The following is a 23974-nucleotide window of genomic DNA, read 5'->3' as shown; positions in this document are numbered from 1 at the left end:
TGCACTTATTGATGAAGCCAATGACTGATGTGGTGTACTCCTCAATGCCATCGGAGGAATCCCGGAACATATTCCAGTCTGTGCTAGCACAATAGTCCTGTAGTTTAGCATCTGCTTCATCTGACCACTTTCTTTGTATTGATCTAGGTCACTGGTGCTTCCTGCTTTAAATTTTGCTTGTAAGCAGAAATCAGGAAGATAGAATTATGGTAAGATTTGCCAAATTTAGGGCGAGGGAGAGCTTTGTATGTGTCTCTGTGTGTGGAGTATAGGTGGTCCAGAGTTATTTTCCCTCTGGTTGCACATTTAACCTGCTGATAGAAATTTGGTTAAATGGATTTAAGTTTCCCTGCATTAAAGTCTCTGGCTACTAGGAGCGCCACCTCTGGGTGAGCGTTTTCCTGTTTGATTATGGCAGAATACAACTCATTCAATGCTGTCTTAGTGCCAGCCTCTGACTGTGGTGGTATATAAACAGCTACGAGGAATACAGATAAACTCTCTCGGTCAGTAGTGTGGTCTACAGCTTATCATGAGACACTCTACCTCTGGCGAGCAATAGCTCGAGACTTCCTTAGATATCGTGCACCAGCTGTTATTTATAAAAATTCATAGTCCGCCGCCCCTTGTCTTACCAGATGCCGCTGTTCTATCCTGCCGGTACATCGTATAACCATCCAGCTGTATGTTGATATTGTCGTCGTTCAGCCACGACTCCTTGAAGCATAAGATGTTCGTTTTTTTAATTTCCCGTTGGTAGTTTAATCTTCCTCTTAACTCGTCGATTTTATTTTCCAAAGATAGCAAGTTTGCTAGCAGAATGGAGGGAAGTGGGGGTTTATTCGATCGCCTCCGAATTCTCAGAAGGCATCCCTCCCTTCGGCACCTCTTTCTCCGCCTCCTCTTCACGCAGATCACGGGGATCGGGGGCCTGTTCTCGAGAAAGCAGTAGATCATTCGCGTTAGTCTCGTTAAAGGAAAAAAGGATTCTGCTAGTCCTTGGTGAGTAATCTCAGTCCTGATGTACAGAAGTTATTTTCGGTCATAAGAGACGGTAGCAGCAGCAGCATTATGTACAAAATAAGTTACAAACAACACAAATAAACAAACAAAAAGACCCATTCGGCTGCCTTCTTCTCCGGCGCCGTCTTCTTCCGATACGATACGGTACGGTATGGCACGTGTGCCTGTCTGTGTGTCGATACCTTTGCTGAGTCGCTGCTCTGTGGGTCTGGTGGAGGGTAGCTGTAGTTGTACTCACTCTCTCTCTCTCTCTCTCTGTGTGTGTAGGTGTGTCAGTAGAGGAGGCCAGGTGTGGGCTCCTGAAGGTTCCACAGCATTTAAATGTCTCCTGTCAGCCCGGTTCTGTGCTGCGTTGCTTAGCAACATCTCCGACTGTGACGAGACCTACAACTACTGGGAGCCGGTGAGTAATAATTATTTGGGTGGTGCTTATATTTGTCCTGTTACGCACATGTGTCTAATGGAAATATGTATTTTTGCATATCCCAACTCCCCATGAGACATTGTAGGCTGTCACTGTAAATAAGAATTTGTTCTTAACCTCACTAGGGCGTGGGGATGCTAGCGTCCCACCTGGCCAACATCCAGTGAAATTGCAGAGCGCCAAATTCAAAAACAGAAATACTCATTATAAAAATTAGAAGTGTTATACATGGGTTTAAAGATAAACTTCTTGTTAATCCAACCACGGTGTCAGATTTCAGAAAGGCTCTACGACGAAAGCAGACCATGTGATTATCTGAGGACAGCGTCCAGCAGACAAATCATTACAAACAGTTACCAGCCAAGTTGAGGCGTTACACAAGTCAGAAATAGCGATAAAGTTTATCACTTACCTTTGATGATCTTCATATGGTTGCACTCCGAAGACTCCATGTTACACAATAAATGTTCGTTTTGTTCGATAATGTCCCTCTTTAAGTCCAAAAACCTCTGTTTGGTTGGTGTGTTTTGTTCAGCAATCCATTGGAACAAAGCGCGGTCACAACAGACAGATGAAAAATAAAAAAAAGTACAATAAAAGTTCGTAGAAACATGTCAAACGATGTTTAAAATCAATCCTCAGGTTGTTTTTGTCATAAATAATCAATAATATTTCAACCGGACAAAAGCTTCATCAATAGAAAAGGAGAAACAAGAAAGGCGCGCTCCCGATCACGCGCTGGACTCATGTCTGGAAATGTCCACTGTCCACTCATTGAAAGTGCTGTATCTCCCTCATTTTTCAGAGTAAAAGCCTGAAACAATGCCTAAAGACTGGCCACATGTAGAAGAAGCCATAGAGATTGTGAACTGGGTCCTAAGTCTTTGTATGGTGGATAGGCTTTCAATGGAAAAACAGCCTTTCAAAATAATAGTACTTCCTGGATGGATTTTCCTCAGGTTTTCGTCTGCCATATCAGTTCTGTTATACTCACAGACATTATCTTAACAGTTTTGGAAACTTTAGAGTGTTTTCTATCCAAATCTACTAATTATATGCATATCCTATCTTCTGGGCCTGAGTAGCAGGCAGTTTAATATGGGCACACTTTTCTTCCAAAATTCCGAATGCTGCCCCCTACCCTAGTTAACTGACTTTACTAGTTAAAGGTTAAATATTTACATATTTTTAAAATCACCCGCAGGGAGTGGGGTCACGGCCACCCTTGGAGCAATTAGGATTAAGCTCAAGGGCACAGTGGCAAATCTCTTTTCATCTTCCGGTATTTGAACAAGCAACCTTTTGGTTACTGGCCCAACCCTCTAACCTCAAAGCTACATGATGCCGCTGACATCAGTGCGCGACCAACACATGTTTTAAGTAGGCTTCGGCAGTATCGAGATTGTCATACGTTTACACCAAACTTGTGCCTTACTGGGATATTTGGTAATAACGGCACTGAACACAAGGGGCGCTGTTTTCAAACCTTTCTCTGTAGTCCAAAGGTTAGTAATGCTAACAAGTACATGTACAATCCCATAGAGAATGCTAACTTAATGCTAACAATCACATTGCAAACATTTGACCTAAACTATACAAATATACAAGTAACTCAAAAATGCTACTCACAGTTTGCTGCATGTAAAAAAACAAATATTAGACATCAAGGCTCTTGATCCTGGAGGGGATTCTCTGCTATTAGTGAATGCTTGATTTTTTTACAATTTAAAATATTACATTTCAGAACACTTTTCAGAACACATTAAGTGTGTTTCCTCAGGCCACTACTCTACCATCACATATCTACAATACAAAATCCATGTGTGTGTAGAGTGTGTCTTATCATGTGTATGTGTGTGTAGAGTGTGTCTTATCATGTGTATGTGTGTGTAGAGTGTGTCTTATCTTGTGTATGTATGTGTGCCTGTGTGTCTCTTCACAGTCCCCGCTGTTCCATAAGGTGTATATTTATCTGTTTTTTAAATCTGATTCTCCTGCTGCTGGACATACAGACTAGATCCATGAGAGAGAATCTTGTACTAACAGGTATCCTTACTGGACATACAGACTAGATCCATGAGAGAGAATCTGGTACTAACAGGTATCCTTACTGGACATACAGACTAGATCCATGAGAGAGAATCTGGTACTAACAGGTATCCAGGAGAAAGGAGAAGTTCCTGAATGTGTAGTTAGAGAGTTCCTCCTTACAGCGCTTCAGGCCAAAGAGTTCAATCTTAGTTTCATCAGACCAGAGAATCTTGTTTATCATGGTCTGAGAGTCCTTTAGGTGCCTTTTGGCAAACTCCAAGCGGGCTGTCATGCTTTTTTTGACGTTCTCTCTTGACCTCGAAGGGTCTGAAGTAATCCATTCCGATGTTTGTGAAGGGGTTTGTCAGGTCTGCTATTTTCTGCTCTGCAGCTTTAGCATAAAGTCTTCTGCATACAGTACATTCTGAGGATTTGTCTTACTGCTTGTGGAATCCCAAACCTCTGCAGTAGCTTCCCCAGGTTCCATCTTCTCTGTGGATGTGTTGAAGAATAAGAGTGGTAACTCTAAGGTCCTTAGACATCATAGCTGGGTGCTTAGCCTCCTCTGTCATAGCAGATTTATTCAGCCGTCCACCTACTCTCAGTACTCCATCTTGCAGAATTGGACCCAGCCTGTAGATTACTTCTCTTCATGTGTTAATTTATTTTCTTGATAAACTGAGAAGCTTTTGAATGTGTTTATTCTTTTCTGGTCTCTCTGCTTTTTACGTAGACTACTGTGGTTGCATCTTTTTAGAAGGCTGTGCCACTACAGGTATTTCAGAGATCTAACAGGTAAAGGTGTGGTGTATTCACTAGGAATCAAATGTAGAGGGAACCACCTAAATTTGTCCAGTAGAAAACCTTGTTCTCTCTCCCTCACTCATCTGATAATGTAATTTCCTGTCTTGTAGATGCACTTCTTGTTGTATGGCTATGGGATGCAGACGTGGGAGTATTCCCCGCTTAACGCCATCCGTTCCTACGGTTACCTGTGGCTGCATGCCCTTCCTGCCTCACTACACTCTCACATCCTACAGACCAACAAGGTACCACAGCCACACACAGTATTGTGTAACTAACCTTGTGGGGGGGGGGAAACAATTCATTCGCATTCCCTTACCTTAACCCTGACCGAAAAGTGGAGTAACCCTATACCTAACCCTACTTCCTAAAACTAACCCTAGCTCCTAACCCTAACCCTAGCCCGTAACCCTAACCCTAGCCCCTAGCTCCTAACCCTAGCTCCTAACCCTAACCCTAACCCTAGCCCCTAACCCTAGCTCCTAAAACTAACCCTAGCCCCTAACCCTAGCTCCTAAAACTAACCCTAACTCCTAACTCTAGCTCCTAAAACTAACCCTAGCTCCTAACCCTAGCTCCTAACCCTAACCCTAGCCCCTAACCCTAGCTCCTAAAACTAACCCTAGCTCCTATAACTAATCCTAGCCCCTAACCCTAGCTCCTATAACTAATCCTAGCCCCTAACCCTAGCTCCTAAAACTAACCCTAGCTCCTATAACTAACCCTAGCTCCTAACCCTAGCCCCTAACCCTAGCTCCTAACCCTAGCCCCTAAAACTACCCCTAGCTCCTAGCCCCTAACCCTAGCCCCTAACCCTAGCCCCTAACCCTAGCCCCTAACCCTAGCTCCTAAAGCTAACCCTAGCTCCTAACCCCTAGCTCCTAACCCTATACCTAACCCTAGCCCCTAAAACTAACCCTAGCTCCTAACCCCAGCTCCTAACCCCAGCTCCTAACCCCAGCTCCTAACCCCTAGCTCCTAACCCCTAAAACTAACCCTAGCTCCTAACCCCTAGCTCCTAACCCCTAACCCTAGCTCCTAACCCTAGCTCCTAAAGCTAACCCTAGCTCCTAACCCTAGCTCCTAACCCTAGCTCCTAACCCTAGCTCCTAGCTCCTAACCCTAGCTCCTAGCTCCTAACCCTAGCTCCTAGCTCCTAACCCTAGCTCCTAAACGTTCCTAAAACTAGCTCCTAACCCTGTACCTAATTCTAACCTTAATCCTAAACACATCCACACACACACACACACACACACACAGTTGTGGGTGTGATGAGGTTGTGATGGGTATGTTATGGTTGTGATGTGGTTGTGATGTGGTTGTGATGTGGTTGTGATGTGATGTGGTGAGGTTGTGATGTGGTGTGGATGTGATGAGGTTGTGATGTGGTTGTGGTTGTGATGAGGATGTGATGAGGTTGTGATGAGGATGTGATGAGGTTGTGGTTGTGATGTGGTTGTGGTTGTGATGTGGTTGTGGTTGTGATGTGGTTGTGGTTGTGATGTGGTTGTGGTTGTGATGAGGTTGTGATGAGGATGTGATGAGGTTGTGGTTGTGATGTGGTTGTGATGAGGTTGTGATGAGGTTGTGGGTGTGATGAGGTTGTGATGTGGTTGTGATGAGGATGTGGTTGTGATGAGGATGTGGTTGTGATGAGGTTGTGGTTGTGATGAGGTTGTGGTTGTGATGTGGTTGTGATGAGGATGTGGTTGTGATGTGGTTGTGGTTGTGATGTGGTTGTGGTTGTGATGTGGTTGTGGTTGTGATGTGGTTGTGATGAGGTTGTGGTTGTGATGTGGTTGTGGTTGTGATGTGGTTGTGATGTGGTTGTGATGTGGTTGTGATGTGGTTGTGATGAGGATGTGATGAGGATGTGGTTGTGATGTGGTTGTGGTTGTGATGTGGTTGTGATGTGGTTGTGATGTGGTTGTGATGTGGTTGTGGTTGTGATGTGGTTGTGATGAGGATGTGGTTGTGATGTGGTTGTGGTTGTGATGTGGTTGTGGTTGTGATGTGGTTGTGGTTGTGATGTGGTTGTGATGAGGTTGTGGTTGTGATGTGGTTGTGATGAGGATGTGATGAGGTTGTGGTTGTGGTTGTGATGTGGTTGTGGTTGTGATGTGGTTGTGATGAGGATGTGATGAGGTTGTGGTTGTGGATGTGGTTGTGGTTGTGATGAGGATGTGATGTGGTTGTGGTTGTGATGTGGTTGTGATGAGGATGTGATGAGGATGTGATGAGGTTGTGATGTGGTTGTGATGTGGTTGTGATGTGGTTGTGATGTGGTTGTGGTGAGGATGTGATGAGGATGTGATGAGGATGTGGTTGTGATGAGGATGTGATGAGGTTGTGATGAGGTTGTGATGAGGATGTGATGAGGTTGTGATGAGGATGTGATGAGGTTGTGATGAGGTTGTGATGAGGTTGTGATGAGGTTGTGATGAGGTTGTGATGAGGTTGTGATGTGGTTGTGATGAGGTTGTGATGAGGATGTGATGTGGTTGTGGTTGTGGTTGTGATGAGGATGTGATGAGGATGTGTTGTGGTTGTGGTTGTGATGAGGATGTGATGAGGATGTGATGAGGATGTGGTTGTGGTTGTGATGAGGTTGTGATGTGGTTGTGATGAGGTTGTGATGAGGTTGTGTTGTGGTTGTGATGTGGTTGTGATGAGGTTGTGATGAGGTTGTGATGAGGATGTGATGAGGATGTGATGTGGTTGTGATGAGGATGTGATGTGGTTGTGGTTGTGGTTGTGATGAGGTTGTGATGTGGTTGTGATGAGGATGTGATGAGGATGTGATGAGGTTGTGATGAGGATGTGATGAGGATGTGATGAGGTTGTGATGAGGTTGTGATGAGGATGTGATGAGGTTGTGATGAGGATGTGATGAGGATGTGATGAGGTTGTGATGTGGTTGTGATGAGGATGTGGTTGTGATGAGGATGTGATGTGGTTGTGATGAGGTTGTGATGTGGTTGTGATGAGGATGTGATGAGGATGTGATGAGGATGTGATGTGGTTGTGATGTGGTTGTGATGAGGTTGTGATGAGGTTGTGATGAGGTTGTGATGAGGTTGTGATGAGGTTGTGATGAGGATGTGATGTTGTGGTTGTGATGAGGTTGTGGTGAGGTTGTGGTGAGGTTGTGGTGAGGTTGTGGTGAGGTTGTGGTGAGGTTGTGATGAGGATGTGATGAGGTTGTGATGAGGTTGTGATGTGGTTGTGATGAGGTTGTGGTTGTGATGAGGTTGTGGTTGTGATGAGGTTGTGATGGGTATGTTATGGTTGTGATGAGGTTGTGATGAGGTTGTGATGAGGTTGTGATGGGTATGTGATGAGGTTGTGATGAGGTTGTGATGAGGTTGTGATGAGGTTGTGATGAGGTTGTGATGAGGTTGTGATGTGGTTTTTTAGGTGCTGGTGTTCTACTTTGTGCGCTGTGTCCTGGCCTTCTCCTGCTGCATCTGTGAACTCTACTTCTACAAGTCAGTATCTGTCCCTCTCTGTGTGTGTGTGTGTGTGTGTCAGTCTCTTATTTTGAATGCACACCGATTTTTCTATCTTTAGTGTAAGGTGTGTGTGTGTGTGTGTGTGTGTGTGTGTGTGTGTTGCAGGGCAGTGTGTAAGAAGTTTGGCCTGCATGTGGGTCGTCTGATGCTGGCCTTCCTCCTCCTGAGCTCTGGAATGTTCTGCTCCTCCGCAGGTGGGTGCTACTCCTCTCCCTCCCTCCCCTCCCTCTCTCTCTCCCCTCTCTCTCTCCCCTCTCTCTCTCCCCTCTCTCTCTCCCCTCTCTCTCTCCCCTCCCTCCCTCTCTTCCCTCCCTCCCTCCCTCCCTCTCTTCCCTCCCTCCCTCCCTCCCTCTCTCCCCTCCATCCCTCCCCTCCATCTCCCTCCCTCCCCTCCATCTCCCTCCCTCCCCTCCATCTCCCTCCCTCCCCTCCATCTCCCTCCCTCCCCGCCATCTCCCTTCCCTCCCTCCCCGCCATCTCCCTTCCCTCCCTCCCCTCCATCTCCCTCCTTCCCTCCCCTCCATCTCCCTCCCTCCATCTTTCTCCCTCCCTCCCCTCCATCTCTCTCCCTCCCTCCCCTCCATCTCTCTCCCTCCCTCCCCTCCATCTCTCTCCCTCCCTCCCCTCCATCTCTCTCCCTCCCTCCCCTCCATCTCTCTCCCTCCCTCCCCTCCATCTCTCTCCCTCCCTCCCCTCCATCTCTCTCCCTCCCTCCCCTCCATCTCTCTCCCTCCCTCCCCTCCATCTCTCTCTCCCTCCCTCCCCTCCATCCCTCCCTCCCTCCCTCCCTCCCTCCCCTCCATCTCTCTCTCTCCCTCCCCTCCATCCCTCCCTCCCTCCCCTCCATCTCTCTTCCTCCCTCCCTCCCCTCTGTCTCTCCCTCTCTGCCTGTCTCTCTGTCTGTGACAAATACTATTTGATTTGATTGGCTTGTGCCAGTGTAAGAGTAGGGGTTAGGCCTGTTGGCCTGTTCACGGCCTGGGTATATGTGTGACTTCCATGTTGAAGCCCTCTTTGTGGGGGGGTATGGGGTGGGCAGGAGGGGAATAGGTCTGAGCTGAGGGGGCCTAAATGGGGTGTGGGCATGGTCAACTTGGGGGGATGTTGATTGGTTGGGGTGGGGGTGTGGCTGGTGGTGTTGTGGTCTGGATGTGGGTCCTCTATGTGTAGGTCCGGGGGGGGGGGGGTCCCACAGGTCTGGGCGGGGTGTCTCGCTGGTCTGGGAGGGTGTCTCGCTGGTCGTCTCACTGGTCTGGTCTAGGAGGGGTGTCTCGCTGGTCTGGTCTAGGAGGGGTGTCTCGCTGGTCTGGTCTAGGAGGGGTGTCTCGCTGGTCTGGTCTAGGAGGGGTGTCTCGCTGGTCTAGGAGGGGTGTCTCGCTGGTCGTCTCGCTGGTCTGGTCTAGGAGGGGTGTCTCGCTGGTCTAGGAGGGGTGTCTCGCTGGTCTGGGAGGGTGTCTCGCTGGGTGTCTCGCTGGTCTGGTCTAGGAGGGGTGTCTCGCTGGTCTGGTCTAGGAGGGGTGTCTCGCTGGGTCTCTCGCTGGTCTGGGAGGGTGTCTCGCCGGTCTGGTCTAGGAGGGGTGTCTCGCTGGTCTGGGAGGGTGTCTCGCTGGTCGTCTCGCTGGTCTGGTCTAGGAGGGGTGTCTCGCTGGTCTGGTCTAGGAGGGGTGTCTCGCTGGTCGTCTCGCTGGTCTGGTCTAGGAGGGGTGTCTCGCTGGTCTGGTCTAGGAGGGGTGTCTCGCTGGTCTGGTCTAGGAGGGGTGTCTCGCTGGTCTGGTCTAGGAGGGGTGTCTCGCTGGTCTGGTCTAGGAGGGGTGTCTCGCTGGTCTGGTCTAGGAGGGGTGTCTCGCTGGTCTGGTCTAGGAGGGGTGTCTCGCTGGGTGTCTCGCTGGGTGTCTCGCTGGTCTGGTCTAGGAGGGGTGTCTCGCTGGTCTGGTCTGGGAGGGGTGTCTCGCTGGTCTGGTCTAGGAGGGGTGTCTCGCTGGTCGTCTCGCTGGTCTGGTCTAGGAGGGGTGTCTCGCTGGTCTGGGAGGGTGTCTCGCTGGGTGTCTCGCTGGTCGTCTCGCTGGTCTGGTCTAGGAGGGGTGTCTCGCTGGTCTGGGAGGGTGTCTCGCTGGGTGTCTCGCTGGTCGTCTCGCTGGTCTGGTCTAGGAGGGGTGTCTCGCTGGTCTGGTCTAGGAGGGGTGTCTCGCTGGTCTGGTCTAGGAGGGGTGTCTCGCTGGTCTGGTCTGGGAGGGGTGTCTCGCTGGTCTGGGAGGGTGTCTCGCTGGGTGTCTCGCTGGTCGTCTCGCTGGTCTGGTCTAGGAGGGGTGTCTCGCTGGTCTGGGAGGGTGTCTCGCTGGGTGTCTCGCTGGTCGTCTCGCTGGTCTGGTCTAGGAGGGGTGTCTCGCTGGTCTGGTCTAGGAGGGGTGTCTCGCTGGTCGTCTCACTGGTCTGGTCTAGGAGGGGTGTCTCGCTGGTCTGGGAGGGTGTCTCGCTGGTCGTCTCGCTGGTCTCGTCTAGGAGGGGTGTCTCGCTGGTCGTCTCGCTGGTCTGGTCTAGGAGGGGTGTCTCGCTGGTCTGGGAGGGTGTCTCGCTGGGTGTCTCGCTGGTCGTCTCGCTGGTCTGGTCTAGGAGGGGTGTCTCGCTGGTCTGGTCTAGGAGGGGTGTCTCGCTGGTCTGGTCTAGGAGGGGTGTCTCGCTGGTCTGGTCTAGGAGGGGTGTCTCGCTGGTCTGGTCTAGGAGGGGTGTCTCGCTGGTCGTCTCGCTGGTCTGGTCTAGGAGGGGTGTCTCGCTGGTCTGGTCTAGGAGGGGTGTCTCGCTGGTCTGGTCTAGGAGGGGTGTCTCGCTGGTCGTCTCGCTGGTCTGGTCTAGGAGGGGTGTCTCGCTGGTCTGGGAGGGTGTCTCGCTGGGTGTCTCGCTGGTCGTCTCGCTGGTCTGGTCTAGGAGGGGTGTCTCGCTGGTCTGGTCTGGGAGGGGTGTCTCGCTGGTCTGGGAGGGTGTCTCGCTGGGTGTCTCGCTGGTCGTCTCGCTGGTCTGGTCTAGGAGGGGTGTCTCGCTGGTCTGGGAGGGTGTCTCGCTGGGTGTCTCGCTGGTCGTCTCGCTGGTCTGGTCTAGGAGGGGTGTCTCGCTGGTCTGGTCTAGGAGGGGTGTCTCGCTGGTCTGGTCTAGGAGGGGTGTCTCGCTGGTCTGGGAGGGGTGTCTCGCTGGTCTGGTCTAGGAGGGGTGTCTCGCTGGTCTGGTCTAGGAGGGGTGTCTCGCTGGTCGTCTCGCTGGTCTGGTCTAGGAGGGGTGTCTCGCTGGTCGTCTCACTGGTCTGGTCTAGGAGGGGTGTCTCGCTGGTCTGGGAGGGTGTCTCGCTGGTCGTCTCGCTGGTCTCGTCTAGGAGGGGTGTCTCGCTGGTCTGGTCTAGGAGGGGTGTCTCGCTGGGTGTCTCGCTGGGTGTCTCGCTGGTCTGGTCTAGGAGGGGTGTCTCGCTGGTCTGGTCTAGGAGGGGTGTCTCACTGGTCTGGGAGGGTGTCTCGCTGGTCGTCTCGCTGGTCTGGTCTAGGAGGGGTGTCTCGCTGGGTGTCTCGCCTATTGATCTGTTGCTCCTGTGTGAGGTGTCGGGGCTGCGGTTGAGGGCGATGGTGGGCACTGCTGCCTTGTATAGGTGGACCTGGTCGTCAAGTCCAGGGTGGATGGTGGGCCAGGTAGACATTTGGTTTTCAGGCACAGGTCACAGGAAAATATTTGCATTTACCTGCTGTATGGTAGCAGGGTGGAGATGAAGACAGCTTGTCTGTCGAAACGTTGGACATAAACAGGTGTTCTACTCTGCTAGCCAGCACCTCTCCTAAACAGGTGTTCTACTCTGCTAACCAGCACCTCTCCTAAACAGGTGTTCTACTCTGCTAACCAGCACCTCTCCTAAACAGGTGTTCTACTCCGCTAGCCAGCACCTCTCCTAAACAGGTGTTCTACTCTGTTAGCCAGCACCTCTCCTAAACAGGTGTTCTACTCTGCTAACCAGCACCTCTCCTAAACAGGTGTTCTACTCTGCTAGCCAGCACCTCTCCTAAACAGGTGTTCTACTCTGCTAGCCAGCACCTCACCTAAACAGGTGTTCTACTCTGCTAACCAGCACCTCTCCTAAACAGGTGTTCTACTCTGTTAGCCAGCACCTCTCCTAAACAGATGTTCTGCTAGCCAGCACCTCTCCTAAACAGGTGTTCTACTCTGCTAGCCAGCACCTCTCCTAAACAGGTGTTCTGCTCTGTTAGCCAGCACCTCTCCTAAACAGGTGTTCTACTCTGCTAGCCAGCACCTCTCCTAAACAGGTGTTCTACTCTGCTAGCCAGCACCTCTCCTAAACAGGTGTTCTACTCTGCTAGCCAGCACCTCTCCTAAACAGGTGTTCTACTCTGCTAGCCAGCACCTCTCCTAAACAGGTGTTCTACTCTGCTAGCCAGCACCTCTCCTAAACAGGTGTTCTACTCTGCTAGCCAGCACCTCTCCTAAACAGGTGTTCTACTCTGCCAGCCAGCACCTCTCCTAAACAGGTGTTCTACTCTGCTAACCAGCACCTCTCCTAAACAGGTGTTCTACTCTGTTAGCCAGCACCTCTCCTAAACAGGTGTTCTGCTAGCCAGCACCTCTCCTAAACAGGTGTTCTGCTAGCCAGCACCTCTCCTAAACAGGTGTTCTGCTCTGTTAGCCAGCACCTCTCCTAAACAGGTGTTCTACTCTGCTAGCCAGCACCTCTCCTAAACAGGTGTTCTACTCTGCTAGCCAGCACCTCTCCTAAACAGGTGTTCTACTCTGCTAGCCAGCACCTCTCCTAAACAGGTGTTCTACTCTGCTAGCCAGCACCTCTCCTAAACAGGTGTTCTACTCTGCTAGCCAGCACCTCTCCTAAACAGGTGTTCTACTCTGCTAGCCAGCACCTCACCTAAACAGGTGTTCTACTCTGCTAGCCAGCACCTCTCCTAAACAGGTGTTCTACTCTGCTAGCCAGCACCTCTCCTAAACAGGTGTTCTACTCTGCTAGCCAGCACCTCTCCTAAACAGGTGTTCTACTCTGTTAGCCAGCACCTCTCCTAAACAGGTGTTCTACTCTGCTAGCCAGCACCTCTCCTAAACAGGTGTTCTACTCTGCTAGCCAGCACCTCTCCTAAACAGGTGTTCTACTCTGCTAGCCAGCACCTCTCCTAAACAGGTGTTCTACTCTGCTAGCCAGCACCTCTCCTAAACAGGTGTTCTGCTCTGCTAGCCAGCACCTCTCCTAAACAGGTGTTCTACTCTGTTAGCCAGCACCTCTCCTAAACAGGTGTTCTACTCTGCTAGCCAGCACCTCTCCTAAACAGGTGTTCTACTCTGCTAGCCAGCACCTCTCCTAAACAGGTGTTCTACTCTGCTAGCCAGCACCTCTCCTAAACAGGTGTTCTGCTCTGTTAGCCAGCACCTCTCCTAAACAGGTGTTCTGCTCTGTTAGCCAGCACCTCTCCTAAACAGATGTTCTGCTAGCCAGCACCTCTCCTAAACAGGTGTTCTACTCTGCTAGCCAGCACCTCTCCTAAACAGGTGTTCTACTCTGCTAGCCAGCACCTCTCCTAAACAGGTGTTCTACTCTGCTAGCCAGCACCTCTCCTAAACAGGTGTTCTACTCTGCCAGCCAGCACCTCTCCTAAACAGGTGTTCTACTCTGCTAACCAGCACCTCTCCTAAACAGGTGTTCTACTCTGTTAGCCAGCACCTCTCCTAAACAGGTGTTCTGCTAGCCAGCACCTCTCCTAAACAGGTGTTCTACTCTGCTAGCCAGCACCTCTCCTAAACAGGTGTTCTGCTCTGTTAGCCAGCACCTCTCCTAAACAGGTGTTCTACTCTGCTAGCCAGCACCTCTCCTAAACAGGTGTTCTGCTCTGCTAGCCAGCACCTCTCCTAAACAGGTGTTCTACTCTGCTAGCCAGCACCTCTCCTAAACAGGTGTTCTACTCTGCTAGCCAGCACCTCTCCTAAACAGGTGTTCTACTCTGCTAGCCAGCACCTCTCCTAAACAGGTGTTCTACTCTGCTAGCCAGCACCTCTCCTAAACAGGTGTTCTACTCTGCTAACCAGCACCTCTCCTAAACAGGTGTTCTACTCCGTTAGCCAGCACCTCTCCTAAACAGGTGTTCTACTCTGTTAGCCAGCACCTCTCCTAAACAGGTGTTCTGCTCTGCTAGCCAGCACCTCTCCTAAACAGGTGTTCTACTCTGCTAGCCAGCACCTCTCCTAAACAGGTGTTATACTCCGTTAGCCAGCACCTCTCCTAAACAGGTGTTCTGCTCTGCTAGCCAGCACCTCTCCTAAACAGGTGTTCTGCTCTGCTAGCCAGCACCTCTCCTAAACAGGTGTTCTACTCTGCTAGCCAGCACCTCTCCTAAACAGGTGTTCTGCTCTGCTAGCCAGCACCTCTCCTAAACAGGTGTTCTACTCTGCTAACCAGCACCTCTCCTAAACAGGTGTTCTACTCTGCTAGCCAGCACCTCTCCTAAACAGGTGTTCTACTCTGCTAGCCAGCACCTCTCCTAAACAGGTGTTCTACTCTGCTAGCCAGCACCTCTCCTAAACAGGTGTTCTACTCTGCTAGCCAGCACCTCTCCTAAACAGGTGTTCTACTCTGCTAGCCAGCACCTCTCCTAAACAGGTGTTCTACTCTGCTAGCCAGCACCTCTCCTAAACAGGTGTTCTACTCTGTTAGCCAGCACCTCTCCTAAACAGGTGTTCTGCTCTGCTAGCCAGCACCTCTCCTAAACAGGTGTTCTACTCTGCCAGCCAGCACCTCTCCTAAACAGGTGTTCTACTCTGCTAACCAGCACCTCTCCTAAACAGGTGTTCTACTCTGTTAGCCAGCACCTCTCCTAAACAGGTGTTCTACTCTGTTAGCCAGCACCTCTCCTAAACAGGTGTTCTACTCTGCTAGCCAGCACCTCTCCTAAACAGGTGTTCTACTCTGCTAGCCAGCACCTCTCCTAAACAGGTGTTCTGCTCTGCTAGCCAGCACCTCTCCTAAACAGGTGTTCTACTCTGCTAGCCAGCACCTCTCCTAAACAGGTGTTCTACTCCGCTAGCCAGCACCTCTCCTAAACAGGTGTTCTACTCTGTTAGCCAGCACCTCTCCTAAACAGGTGTTCTACTCTGCTAGCCAGCACCTCTCCTAAACAGGTGTTCTACTCTGCTAGCCAGCACCTCTCCTAAACAGGTGTTCTGCTAGCCAGCACCTCTCCTAAACAGGTGTTCTACTCTGCTAGCCAGCACCTCTCCTAAACAGGTGTTCTACTCTGTTAGCCAGCACCTCTCCTAAACAGGTGTTCTACTCTGTTAGCCAGCACCTCTCCTAAACAGGTGTTCTACTCTGCTAGCCAGCACCTCTCCTAAACAGGTGTTCTACTCTGCTAACCAGCACCTCCCCTAAACAGGTGTTCTACTCTGCTAACCAGCACCTCTCCTAAACAGGTGTTCTGCTCTGCTAGCCAGCACCTCTCCTAAACAGGTGTTCTGCTAGCCAGCACCTCTCCTAAACAGGTGTTCTACTCTGCTAGCCAGCACCTCTCCTAAACAGGTGTTCTACTCCGCTAGCCAGCACCTCTCCTAAACAGGTGTTCTACTCCGCTAACCAGCACCTCTCCTAAACAGGTGTTCTACTCTGCTAGCCAGCACCTCTCCTAAACAGGTGTTCTACTCTGCTAGCCAGCACCTCTCCTAAACAGGTGTTCTACTCTGCTAGCCAGCACCTCTCCTAAACAGGTGTTCTACTCTGTTAGCCAGCACCTCTCCTAAACAGGTGTTCTGCTAGCCAGCACCTCTCCTAAACAGGTGTTCTACTCTGCTAGCCAGCACCTCTCCTAAACAGGTGTTCTACTCCGCTAGCCAGCACCTCTCCTAAACAGGTGTTCTACTCCGCTAACCAGCACCTCTCCTAAACAGGTGTTCTACTCTGCTAGCCAGCACCTCTCCTAAACAGGTGTTCTACTCTGCTAGCACCTCTCCTAAACAGGTGTTCTACTCTGCTAGCCAGCACCTCTCCTAAACAGGTGTTCTGCTCTGCTATCTGGTTTAGAGTGAAGGTTATATCTGGTTTAGAGGTTATATCTGGTTTAGAGGTTATATCTGGTTTAGAGGTTATATCTGGTTTAGAGGTTATATCTGGTTTAGAGGTTATATCTGGTTTAGAGGTTATATCTGGTTTAGAGGTTATATCTGGTTTAGAGGTTATATCTGGTTTAGAGGTTATTTGTCCTTGTGAGAAAATCCAAGTTTATCTAATTCTAAATCTATCTTTTTGTAAAAACTTGTTGAAAAATTGAAGAGCTCATCTGCTCATGACCTCTCACTCTCTCTCTCCTCTCTGTGTCCCCCCCCTCTCACACTTCTCTTGCTCTCTCTCTCCTCTCTGTGTCCCCCCCCTCTCCCCCTCCTCTCGCTCTGTGTGTCCCCCCCCCTCTCGCTCTGTGTGTCCCCCCCCTCTCGCTCTGTGTGTCCCCCCCCCCTCTCGCTCTGTGTGTCCCCCCCCCTCTCGCTCTGTGTGTCCCCCCCCCCCTCTCGCTCTGTGTGTCCCCCCCCCCTCTCGCTCTGTGTCCCCCCCCCCCTCTCGCTCTGTGTCCCCCCCCTCTCGCTCTGTGTCCCCCCCCTCTCGCTCTGTGTCCCCCCCCCCTCTCGCTCTGTGTCCCCCCCCTCTCGCTCTGTGTCCCCCCCCCTCTCGCTCTGTGTCCCCCCCCCTCTCGCTCTGTGTCCCCCCCCCTCTCGCTCTGTGTCCCCCCCCCTCTCGCTCTGTGTCCCCCCCCTCTCGCTCTGTGTCCCCCCCCCCTCTCGCTCTGTGTCCCCCCCCTCTCGCTCTGTGTCCCCCCCTCTCGCTCTGTGTCCCCCCCCTCTCGCTCTGTGTGTCCCCCCCCTCTCGCTCTGTGTGTCCCCCCCCTCTCGCTCTGTGTGTCCCCCCCCTCTCGCTCTGTGTGTCCCCCCCCTCTCGCTCTGTGTCCCCCCCCTCTCGCTCTGTGTCCCCCCCCCCTCTCGCTCTGTGTCCTCCCCCCTCTCGCTCTGTGTCCCCCCCCTCTCGCTCTGTGTCCCCCCCCTCTCGCTCTGTCTCTATCGCTCTGTGTCCCCCCCCCTCTGTCTCTCTCGCTCTGTCTCTCTCGCTCTGTCTCTCTCGCTCTGTCTCTCTCGCTCTGTCTCTCTCGCTCTGTCTCTCTCTCGCTCTGTCTCTCTCTCGCTCTGTCTCTCTCTCGCTCTGTCTCTCTCGCTCTGTGTCCCCCCCCCTCTCGCTCTGTGTCCCCCCCCTCTCGCTCTGTGTCCCCCCCCTCTCGCTCTGTGTCCCCCCCCCCTCTGTCTCTCTCTCTCTCTCTGTCCAGCATTCCTGCCTTCTTCCTTCTGTATGTATTCTACTCTGGTTGCCATGACTGGATGGTTCCAAGACACCCCCTTCCTGGCTGTGATGGGCGTGGCAGCTGGGGCTATCATTGGCTGGCCATTCTCTGCTCTGATTGGGTAAGAGCTGTTCCTTGTGCAGAGTTAATTGTAATGAAGCATGATATTAAAGCATCAGAAACAGACTGTTCTACTGTATAGTTAGTTTCAGCTGGCAGCAAGTGGAGAATAATTTACTACCAGGGCAGGGCTATGTTTTGTTTTAGGGAGCAAATTAACTAAAAGGGAGACATTAAATTGAAGGTTATTTTTTTAAATGGAAATGTACAGATTTTAAAGTTTGGGCTGAGATTGGGTTGGCAGAAATGTTTCTGAAGAAATTTAAGTCCCTGCTGAAAAAGTTTGAATACGACTGGGTTAGAGGTTAGGAGTTCTCAGTAGGGTCTCCCGATTGTTGCAGGGTCTGGGTTAGGGTCAGGGTTAGGGTTAGGGGGGGTCAGGGTCAGGGTTAGGGGGGGTCAGGGTTAGGGTCAGGGTCTGGGTTAGGGTCTGGGTTAGGGTCAGGGTCAGGGTTAGGGTCAGGGTCTGGGTCAGGGTTAGGGTTAGGGTTAGGGGGGGTCAGGGTCAGGGTTAGGGGGGGTCAGGGTTAGGGTCAGGGTCTGGGTTAGGGTCAGGGTTAGGGTCAGGGTCTGGGTTAGGGTCAGGGGGGTCAGGGTCTGGGTCAGGGTTAGGGTTAGGGGGGTCAGGGTCAGGGTTAGGGGGGGTCAGGGTTAGGGTCAGGGTCTGGGTTAGGGTCAGGGGGGTCAGGGTCTGGGTCAGGGTCAGGGTTAGGGTTAGGGGGGTCAGGGTCAGGGTCTGGGTTAGGGTCAGGGTTAGGGACAGGGTCTGGGTTAGGGTCAGGGGGGTCAGGGTCTGGGTCAGGGTCAGGGTTAGGGTTAGGGGGGTTAGGGTCAGGGTTAGGGTTTGACCGGGGTAGGCCGTCGTTCTAAATAAGAATTTGTTCTTAACTGTCTTGCCTAGTTAAATAAAGATCAAATAAAATAGTCATGTTGTCTCTGATTGGTTGATGTGGTTACTAGGCTACCGATTGCCTTCGACCTGCTTGTGTTGAAGAGGAAGTGGAATAGTTTCATCACCTGGGCAACCGTCTCTCTGCTGCTCTTCCTGGTGAGACACACACATACACACACACACACACACACACACACACACACACACACACACACACACCCACTGACTCAGTGACTGAGTTATGAATATTTGTTAAGAACTTTGTCATTATCTTTAGTTGATCGCTATGTAAGGAGAAGAAGCACTCAGAACTAATCGTGTGTGTGTGTGTGTGTGTGTGTGTGTGTGTGTGTGTGTGTGTGTGTGTGTGTGTGTTCCAGGTGCCTCTGATGGCGGTGGATTCTTGTTGCTATGGGAAACTGGTCGTTGCTCCCCTCAATATTCTACTCTATAATGTCTTCACCCCCCATGGCCCAGATCTCTATGGTAAACACACACACACACACACACACACACACACACACACACACACACGTTAGGTAGGTTCTCTGAAGCAGTTAGCTAGCTAGGTCCTCTTCTGAAGCAGCTAGCTAGCTAGCTAGCTAGGTCCTCTTCTGAAGCAGCTAGCTAGCTAGCTAGCTAGGTCCTCTTCTGAAGCAGCTAGCTAGCTAGCTAGCTAGGTCCTCTTCTGAAGCAGCTAGCTAGCTAGCTAGCTAGGTCCTCTTCTGAAGCAGCTAGCTAGCTAGCTAGCTAGGTCCTCTTCTGAAGCAGCTAGCTAGCTAGCTAGCTAGGTCCTCTTCTGAAGCAGCTAGCTAGCTAGCTAGCTAGGTCCTCTTCTGAAGCAGCTAGCTAGCTAGCTAGCTAGGTCCTCTTCTGAAGCAGCTAGCTAGCTAGCTAGCTAGGTCCTCTTCTGAAGCAGCTAGCTAGCTAGCTAGCTAGGTCCTCTTCTGAAGCAGCTAGCTAGCTAGCTAGCTAGGTCCTCTTCTGAAGCAGCTAGCTAGCTAGCTAGCTAGGTCCTCTTCTGAAGCAGCTAGCTAGCTAGCTAGCTAGGTCCTCTTCTGAAGCGGCTAGCTAGGTCCTCTTCTGAAGCGGCTAGCTAGGTCCTCTTCTGAAGCGGCTAGCTAGGTCCTCTTCTGAAGCGGCTAGCTAGGTCCTCTTCTGAAGCGGCTAGCTAGGTCCTCTTCTGAAGCGGCTAGCTAGGTCCTCTTCTGAAGCGGCTAGCTAGGTCCTCTTCTGAAGCGGCTAGCTAGGTCCTCTTCTGAAGCGGTTAGCTAGGTCCTCTTCTGAAGCGGCTAGCTAGGTCCTCTTCTGAAGCAGCTAGCTAGGTCCTCTTCTGAAGCAGCTAGCTAGGTACACTACCGTTCCAAAGTTTGGGTGTCACTTAGAAATTTCCTTGTTTTTTAAATAAAAGCAAAAAAAATGTGTCCATTAAAATAACATCAAATTAGTCAGAAATACAGTATAGATTTGGTTAATGTTGCAAATGACTATTGTAGCTAGAAACCAGAATAGAAAGAGATGCCTCACAAGTCCTCAACTGGCAGCTTCATTAAATAGTACCCGCAAAACACCAGTCTCAACGTCAGCAGTGAAGAGGCGACTCCGGGATGCTGGCCTTCTAGGCAGAGTTCCTCTGTCCAGTGTCTGTGTTCTTTTGTCCATCTTAAACCTTTATTTGTATTGGCCAGTCTCAGATAAGGCGTTTTCTTTGCAACTCTACCAGCATGCCGGAGTCGCCTCTTCACTGTTGACGTTGAGACTGGTGTTTTGTGGGTACTATTTAATGAAGCTGCCAGTTGAGGACTTGTGAGGCGTCTGTTTCTCAAACTAGACACTCTAGTGTACTTGTCCTCTTGCTTTTATAATTTATTTAAAAAAATAAAACAAATCAAATTTACATAAGTATTCAGACCCTTTACTCAGTATTTTGTTGAAGCACCTTTGGTAGCGATAACAGCATTGAGTCTTCTTGGGTATGATGCTACCAGCTTGCCACACCTGTATTTGGGGAGTTTCTCCCATTCTTCTCTGCAGATCATCTCAAGTTCTGTCAGGTTGGATAGGGAGCGTCGCTGCACAGCTATTTTCAGCTCTTTCCAGAGATGTTTGATCGGGTTCAAGTCCGGGCTCTGGCTGGGGCACTAAAGGACATTCAGAGACTTATCCTGAAGCCACTCCTGCGTTGTCTTGGCTGTGTGCTTAGGGTCGTTGTGCTGTTGGAAGGTGAACCTTCGCCCCAGTCTGAGGTCCTGAGCGCTCTGGAGCAGGTTTTCATCAACGATCTCTCTGCTCCATTCATCTTTGCCTTGATCCTGACTAGTCTCCCAGTCACTGACGATAAAAAAAAAAAATGATGATGCAGATAATCTTGTTTCTCATGGTCTGAGAGTCTTCAGGTGCCTTTTGGTCCAACTCCAAGCGGGCTGTCATGTGCCTTTTACTGAGGAGTGGCTTCCGTCTGGCCACTCTACCATAAAGGCCTGATTGGTGAAGTGCTCCAGAGATGGTTGCCCTTCTAGAAGGTTCTCCCATATCCACAGAGGAACTCTGGAGCTCTGTCAGAGTGACCATCGGGTTCTTGGTCACCTCCCTGATCAAGGCCCTTCTCGGAGCTCTACGGACAATTCCTTCAACATTTACATTTAAGTCATTTAGCAGACGCTCTTATCCAGAGCGACTTACAAATTGGTGCATTCACCTTATGATATCCAGTGGAACAACCACTTTACAATAGTGCATCTAAATGTTTTAAGGGGGGGGGGGGGTTAGAAGGATTACTTTATCCTATCCCAGGTATTCCTTAAAGAGGTGGGGTTTCAGGTGTCTCCGGAAGGTGGTGATTGACTCCGCTGTCCTGGCGTCGTGAGGGAGCTTGTTCCACCATTGGGGTGCCAGAGCAGCGAACAGTTTTGACTGGGCTGAGCGGGAACTGTGCTTCCTCAGAGGTAGGGAGGCGAGCAGGCCAGAGGTGGATGAACGCAGTGCCCTTGTTTGGGTGTAGGGCCTGATCAGAGCCTGAAGGTACGGAGGTGCCGTTCCCCTCACAGCTCCGTAGGCAAGCACCAATCGTCTTGTAGCGGATGCGAGCTTCAACTGGAAGCCAGTGGAGAGAGCGGAGGAGCGGGGTGATGTGAGAGAACGTGGGAAGGTTGAACACCAGACGGGCTGCGGCGTTCTGGATGAGTTGTAGGGGTTTAATGGCACAGGCAGGGAGCCCAGCCAACAGCGAGTTGCAGTAATCCAGACGGGAGATGACAAGTGCCTGGATTCGGACCTGCGCAGCTTCCTGTGTGAGGCAGGGTCGTACTCTGCGAATGTTGTAGAGCATGAACCTACAGGATCGGGTCACCGCCTTGATGTTAGTGGAGAACGACAGGGTGTTGTCCAGGGTCACGCCAAGGTTCTTAGCACTCTGGGAGGAGGACACAATGGAGTTGTCAACCGTGATGGCGAGATCATGGAACGGGCAGTCCTTCCCCGGGAGGAAGAGCAGCTCCGTCTTGCCGAGGTTCAGCTTGAGGTGGTGATCCGTCATCCACACTGATATGTCTGCCAGACATGCAGAGATGCGATTCGCCACCTGGTTGTCAGAAGGGGGAAAGGAGAAGATTGTGTGTCGTCTGCATAGCAATGATAGGAGAGACCATGTTAGGATATGACAGAGCCAAGTGACTTGGTGTATAGCGAGAATAGGAGAGGGCCTAGAACAGAGCCTTGGGGGACACCAGTGGTGAGAGCACGTGGTGCGGAGACAGATTCTCGCCACGCCACCTGGTAGGAGCGACCTGTCAGGTAGGACGCAATCCAAGCGTGGGCCGCGCCGGAGATGCCCAACTCGGAGAGGGTGGAGAGGAGGATCTGATGGTTCACAGTATCAAAGGCAGCCGATAGGTCTAGAAGGATGAGAGCAGAGGAGAGAGAGTTAGCTTTAGCAGTGTGGAGAGCCTCCGTGACACAGAGAAGAGCAGTCTCAGTTGAATGACCAGTCTTGAAACCTGACTGATTTGGATCAAGAAGGTAATTCTGAGAGAGATGGCAAGAGAGCTGGCCAAGGACGGCACGTTTAAGAGTTTTGGAGAGAAAAGAAAGAAGGGATACTGGTCTGTAGTTGTTGACATCGGAGGGATCGAGTGTAGGTTTTTTCAGAAGGGGTGCAACTCTCGCTCTCTTGAAGACGGAAGGGACGTAGCCAGCGGTCAAGGATGAGTTGATGAGCGAGGTGAGGTAAGGGGAGAAGGTCTCCGGAAATGGTCTGGAGAAGAGAGGAGGGGATAGGGTCAAGCGGGCAGGTTGTTGGGCGGCTGGCCGTCACAAGACGCGAGATTTCATCTGGAGAAAGGGGGGAGAAAGAGGTCAAAGCACAGGGTAGGGCAGTGTGAGCAGGACCAGCAGTGTCGTTTGACTTAGCAAACGAGGATCGGATGTCGTCGACCTTTTTTTCAAAATGGTTGACGAAGTCATCCGCAGAGAGGGGGGGGGGGGGGGGGAGGAGGATTCAGGAGGGAGGAGAAGGTGGCAAAGAGCTTCCTAGGGTTAGAGGCAGATGCTTGGAATTCGACCTCATGGCTTGGTTTTTGCTCTGACGTGCGCTGTCAACTGTGGGACCTTATATAGACAGGTGTGTGCTTTTCCAAATCATGTCCAGTCAATTGAATTTACCACAGGTGTTGTAGAAACTTCTCAAGGATGATCAATGTAAACAGAATGCACCTAAGCTCAATTTCTAATGTCAAAGCAAAGGGTCTGAATACTTATGTAAATAAGGTATTTCTGTTTTTTATTTGTAATACATTTGCAAAAAATTCAAAACCTGTTTTCTCTGAGGAAATTGTTTTATTTAATACATTTTAGAATAAGGCTGTAACGTAACAAAATGCGGAAAAAGTCAAGGGTTCTGAATACTTTCCGAAGGCACTGCACACACAATCTGTAAGGTCCCTCAGTCGAACACAGATTCAACCACAAAGACCAGGGGAGGTTTTCCAATGCCTCGCAAAGAAGGGCACCGATTGGGTAGATGGATAAAAATAAATAAAAGCGGACATTGAATATCCCTTTGAGCATGGTGAAGTTACCAATTACACTTTGGATGGTGTATCAATACACACAGTCACTACTGCGTCGGGTCAGGGCAACGCACTGCGTCGGGTCAGGGCAACGCGCTGCGTCGGGTCAGGGCAACGCGCTGCGTCGGGTCAGGGCGACGGTATTGCACTGCGTCGGGTCAGGGTGACGGTATTGCACTGCGTCGGGTCAGGGTAACGCGCTGCGTCGGGTCAGGGCGACGGTATTGTACTGCGTCGGGTCAGGGCAACGCGCTGCGTCGGGTCAGGGCAACGGTATTGCACTGCGTCGGGTCAGGGCGACGGTATTGCACTGCGTCGGGTCAGGGCGACGGTATTGCACTGCGTCGGGTCAGGGTGACGGTATTGCACTGCGTCGGGTCAGGGTAACGCACTGCGTCGGGTCAGGGCGACGGTATTGCACTGCGTCGGGTCAGGGCGACGCACTGCATCGGGTCAGGGCAACGCACTGCGTCGGGTCAGGGCGACGGTATTGTACTGCGTCGGGTCAGGGCGACGGTATTGTACTGCGTCGGGTCAGGGTGACGGTATTGTACTGCGTCGGGTCAGGGCGACGCGCTGCGTCGGGTCAGGGCGACGGTATTGTACTGCGTCGGGTCAGGGTGACGGTATTGTACTGCGTCGGGTCAGGGCGACGGTATTGTACTGCGTCGGGTCAGGGCAACGCGCTGCGTCGGGTCAGGGCGACGGTATTGTACTGCGTCGGGTCAGGGCGACGGTATTGTACT

The 23974-nt window shown here is 51.3% G+C and overlaps 1 protein-coding gene across 3 annotated transcripts in view; it reads left to right on the top strand.

Annotated features, from left to right (window-relative positions):
* The window catches only part of alg9 (ALG9 alpha-1,2-mannosyltransferase), a 72273-nt gene that overhangs the window by 10587 nt on the left and 37712 nt on the right, over positions 1-23974 (top strand). For all 3 annotated transcript variants that reach the window (XM_045717514.2, XM_045717513.2, XM_045717512.2), the window contains exons 2-8: positions 1291-1426; positions 4393-4527; positions 7700-7770; positions 7900-7988; positions 17136-17271; positions 18231-18318; positions 18543-18648. In XM_045717514.2, the coding sequence (XP_045573470.2) occupies positions 1291-1426; positions 4393-4527; positions 7700-7770; positions 7900-7988; positions 17136-17271; positions 18231-18318; positions 18543-18648 (761 nt within the window). The remainder of the gene's footprint in view (positions 1-1290; positions 1427-4392; positions 4528-7699; positions 7771-7899; positions 7989-17135; positions 17272-18230; positions 18319-18542; positions 18649-23974) is intronic.

Source organism: Salmo salar, chromosome 04 (assembly GCF_965601325.2).
Source record: "Salmo salar chromosome 04, fSalSal1, whole genome shotgun sequence".
In the NCBI taxonomy this organism is placed as follows: domain Eukaryota; kingdom Metazoa; phylum Chordata; class Actinopteri; order Salmoniformes; family Salmonidae; genus Salmo; species Salmo salar.
Note: the sequence above shows the minus strand (reverse complement) of the source record. Positions and strands in the feature narration are given on the sequence as shown.